Genomic DNA, 3,573 nt, shown 5'->3' on the forward strand with positions numbered 1-3,573 from the left:
CTGCTCCCCGAAGGCCTCCTTGGTCGGGGAGAGCTTGCGGGAGCCGGCGTCCTGGGGCTGCGGGTCGCCGGCCCCCGGCGCCTCCTCCTCCCTCCTCTTGGATGGCGCTTCCGGCTTCTTCTCGTCCGTCCCCGCTGCCTTTTTGAAAGTCCTGTCGGCAGGGGGGTGGCGCTCCTCAGCGGCCCGCTTCTTGTGGCTGGGGGAGCGCGCCTCGCCCTCGGCCGCCTCCCCGGACTTGATCTTCACCGCCTGCATGCCGTTCTCCATGTATTTGCTCATCACGATGACGATGCGTCCATTCTTGTTCTTGTTCTTGACGATCTTCATCTTGCCCCCAATCCCGTTGCCCGTCACCGCCTCTTTGGGGGCCGGCGTCATCCCATTGGGGGGGCCCTTCTCAGGGCCCTTGCCTGGAGCCCCTGCCGCACCCGCCAAGGGCTTCACGGCTCCCAGGTAGCCCTTGGCCCCCGCGCCGTGGGCCCACTTGTCTGGCGGGTGGCTCTTGGCGCCCATGTCCGGGCAAGTGGCGCTGGGCGCCTCCTTGTGGCCGCCCTGGTACTGCAGGTCGTACATCTTGGGGTCCGGCTGGTAGGGGTGGTGCTTCTTGCTGTTGAGCTGGTAGTAGTACTTGCCGCTCTTGCCCGGCGGTGGGGGCTTGCCGGTTCGCTCCTTGCTGTGGGGCTGATACTGGTGGTGCTTCTTGCTGTTGAGCTCGTACTGGTGGCCCTGGCCCTTGCCCTGCGTGCCCAGCTCCAGCTTGGAGCGGTTGTCTGCCGAGGAGTCCTGGAGGCCAGTCAGCACGTTGGAGCGCCGGGCAAAGGTAGGTACCTGGGGGAACGAGGCGGGGGTGGAAGGGGGAGGTGAGGAGAGGGAGAAGGCCAGCCCCAGAGCGAGCCTCGAGCGCCAGGAGGAGTGTCCCAGCCCCCACCGCGTCAGCGGCTATGTGCCAGGGGCAGTGTGCCGAGGTCAAGTAGAACGGAAGTGCACTTGGGTGCTCTGGAGAAACTCCCCCTGCCCTCTGGGCCCGGAGGCAGCTCAGGTGTCAATGTCAAGGGAAAAGACCAGTGGACAGCCCTAGGACAGCGGGGATATTCACCTGCACCACCAGCGGTTTGGGCTTCGGCCCTCTCTTCCGGTATCCCATCAGCTGCTCCTGCCGTTCCCTGGGGGGGAGGGAACAGAGGGCAGCGCTATTAGCCTCGGGGTCACCTCCCTTCCTGCTACGTCCAACCTGAGCTGATGCTGGCTCCCCCCCACCCGCCTTCGACGAGCAGCCAGGCCAGCAAGACGTGGAGGAATCAAGAGCTCAGGGCAGAAGGTCGCCCAGCGCCAGCCGGGCGCCTCGGTTGGGTCCCAGAGCCCCACTCTGTGCTCACACCGACCCTCAGCTGACCAAGGAGTCCTCTGCGAAGGGCTCCCCCATGTCCGGTATCCGCACCTGAATGGCACCTGCCCCCCTCTCCACAGCCTTGCCTCTACATCGGGGAGGCGGCAGCTGGGCGCCTACGGCCTTGGGCCTGTGGCCCTGCACAAAGTGAGGTGGGCGCGGGGGTCCAGGGGATTCGGACAGGTCCAAACGAGGTGTGCGCCGAAGGGTCCCACCCCGTCAGAGGCACGGGATGCTAATGACCTCATTAAGATTCACATAGCGAGTGCCTCCGGCAGAAGGGAGGACTCGTTTTTTCTTAAAGGCCAGGCACTAAAAGGGGGAGGGGCTGCGCCCTTGTTTACACGGCGGCAAATGAGCCAATTAGGGGCTGGGGGCGGGGGCCAGCAGCCGAGGCCACGGCCCGGCCAGGTTCGCAGCCACCTGGTGAACCGGCTCCGGGTCGGCCTGCGGGAGCGGCTGGGCGGGGCGCGGCCGGGGCGGGGCNGCCTGCCACAGGAGAAAGGGGTGCCTCCCCAGCGTTTGCCAAAGTTGCAACCCCTTCCCGGGCCACAACCCGCGCTCCAGCGACCCCAGGCACCCTCCTGCCCGCGGGCTGACCCAGGGGAGTTCTGCCATGCCCGGGGGCCGGGGCCTGACTCCAAAGTTGCGTGGCATTGCAACAGCCTGCGTTTTAATTCTTCGGGGACCCATTATGCAACATGGCATCAGCCGCTGACATGGTTACAGGGTGGTGAACTCCCAGGTGGAACCGGGGCAGGATCCCTTCTCGGCGCCCCCCTGCGTCGCGGGAGAGCAACTTCCCCGCCGGTCGCTCTCTCCCAGGGTCTAGAGTTTACAGTTTTAGCGCCAAACGCGCCACAGGAAATAATGCAAAATAAAAGGGGGAGGGAGGATGGAAGGCGGCGGGGTGGCCGAGCTCCTGGACTCCGGNCATCTGTGCGCACCAGGATGAGCCCCTCGGCCGAAGCCACCCCCCCCAGGCAGCTCCTATCCCACACACCCTTTGGGTCGACTCCCCCTGTGGAGAGGACGGGGACGACACCCACCAAGTGGCCCAGTGGAGGCGGGTGTGAAGGGCACCGGGCACCAGACGCGATCTACCCCCCGCTGATCCCCAGCTCCCGGGNCAGGTTAAGCTCAGTGCCGTGACGTCCGGCGGTTTCACAACGCCAGCTCCCTCGGCGCTGCCCCGCGAGGTGCTGGTGCCAAGCGGCCGGTGGCTACAGGAAAGCAGCACCTAGGCTCTGGGACTNCCGCGCACACCCTTCTCGAAGTTCCCCCAAAACACAAGCCTCGCCTTCTCCGGTCCCGCCCCGCCCCCACCCCCAGGCTGCCGCAACCGCCAAGGACGTTGGTTAGAGGAGCCGAGGCCGCAGCCTCGCCTCTGCAGGCCCGCTGGGGAAGGGGGCTCCCGCCGGCCCCCCCCAGGCCCGCTCCCTCTCCCACTGCTGCGTGGCCCCCTGTCCCACTCCCGCACGCGGTCACGGCGGCGGCGGCGGCGGCTGGGGGACGCTCACCTGTTCTGGAAGGCGATCAGCAGCCGCGGATCCAGGATGTTCTCCTCCGGCTCCCACGTGTTATATCTTGCAAGGGAAAAGGGAGGGGGACACGGCGTAAAGAAAACCGAGCCAGCCTTGCAGCCTCCAGGTGGGGAATGACATAAGACCCCACTCTGTCTCCGTGAACCGAAAGCTATTTGGCTGTGGATGTGGGGGGTGGAAGGGAGATTTCTGCAGGCCCGACACAGTCGCCGACAAGCCCCCCTCCCAAGTCAAAATAAACACACAAGGGCAGGAAGAAAGGGGAGGGGTAAGAAAAATGAAACTAGCAGTTTATTTTGCAGTTGTCAAGAATTTTAAGCATGTTACTGCGACACGTTCCAAAGCCACTTTGCTCACCAGGAACCGTGCGTGCAAAGCAGCCGAAAGGCAAAGTCGCAGTCCCCCCCCCCAACCCCGAGTCTCCGCGAGGGCTTCAGCTGTTCTCCATTTGACCCCTAATCCGATCACCGTCAGCCAAGCGGCCCCCCCCAACACCCCCCTCGCAGCTCTGGAGCCCGGTGTCACGGGCAAGCACCCCCAAATACTCAGCAATATAAAAATATGCCTCTGTGTGTGTGTGTGTGCGCGCGTGTGTGTGTGTGTGTGCGTGTGCCTGCGCGTCTGTCTCCATCCGGTGCCTTC

At 65.0% G+C, this 3,573-nt stretch overlaps 1 protein-coding gene across 1 annotated transcript in view; it reads right to left on the bottom strand.

Moving 5' to 3' along the window:
* Positions 1–3,161, bottom strand: part of CBX4 (chromobox 4) — a gene marked incomplete at its 5' end in the record, with an annotated part of 3,882 nt that extends 721 nt beyond the window's left edge. Inside the window, 3 exons of the mRNA XM_077755193.1 lie at positions 1–828; positions 1,097–1,163; positions 2,908–3,161. The exon at positions 1–828 is cut by the window's left edge and continues 721 nt beyond it. Of these exons, the coding sequence (XP_077611319.1) occupies positions 1–828; positions 1,097–1,163; positions 2,908–3,161 (1,149 nt within the window). The remainder of the gene's footprint in view (positions 829–1,096; positions 1,164–2,907) is intronic.
* Between the last annotated feature and the right edge of the window lie 412 nt (positions 3,162–3,573).

Source organism: Crocuta crocuta, unplaced genomic scaffold (genome assembly GCF_008692635.1).
Source record: "Crocuta crocuta isolate KB4526 unplaced genomic scaffold, BGI_CrCroc_1.0 scaffold50, whole genome shotgun sequence".
NCBI lineage: Eukaryota > Metazoa > Chordata > Mammalia > Carnivora > Hyaenidae > Crocuta > Crocuta crocuta.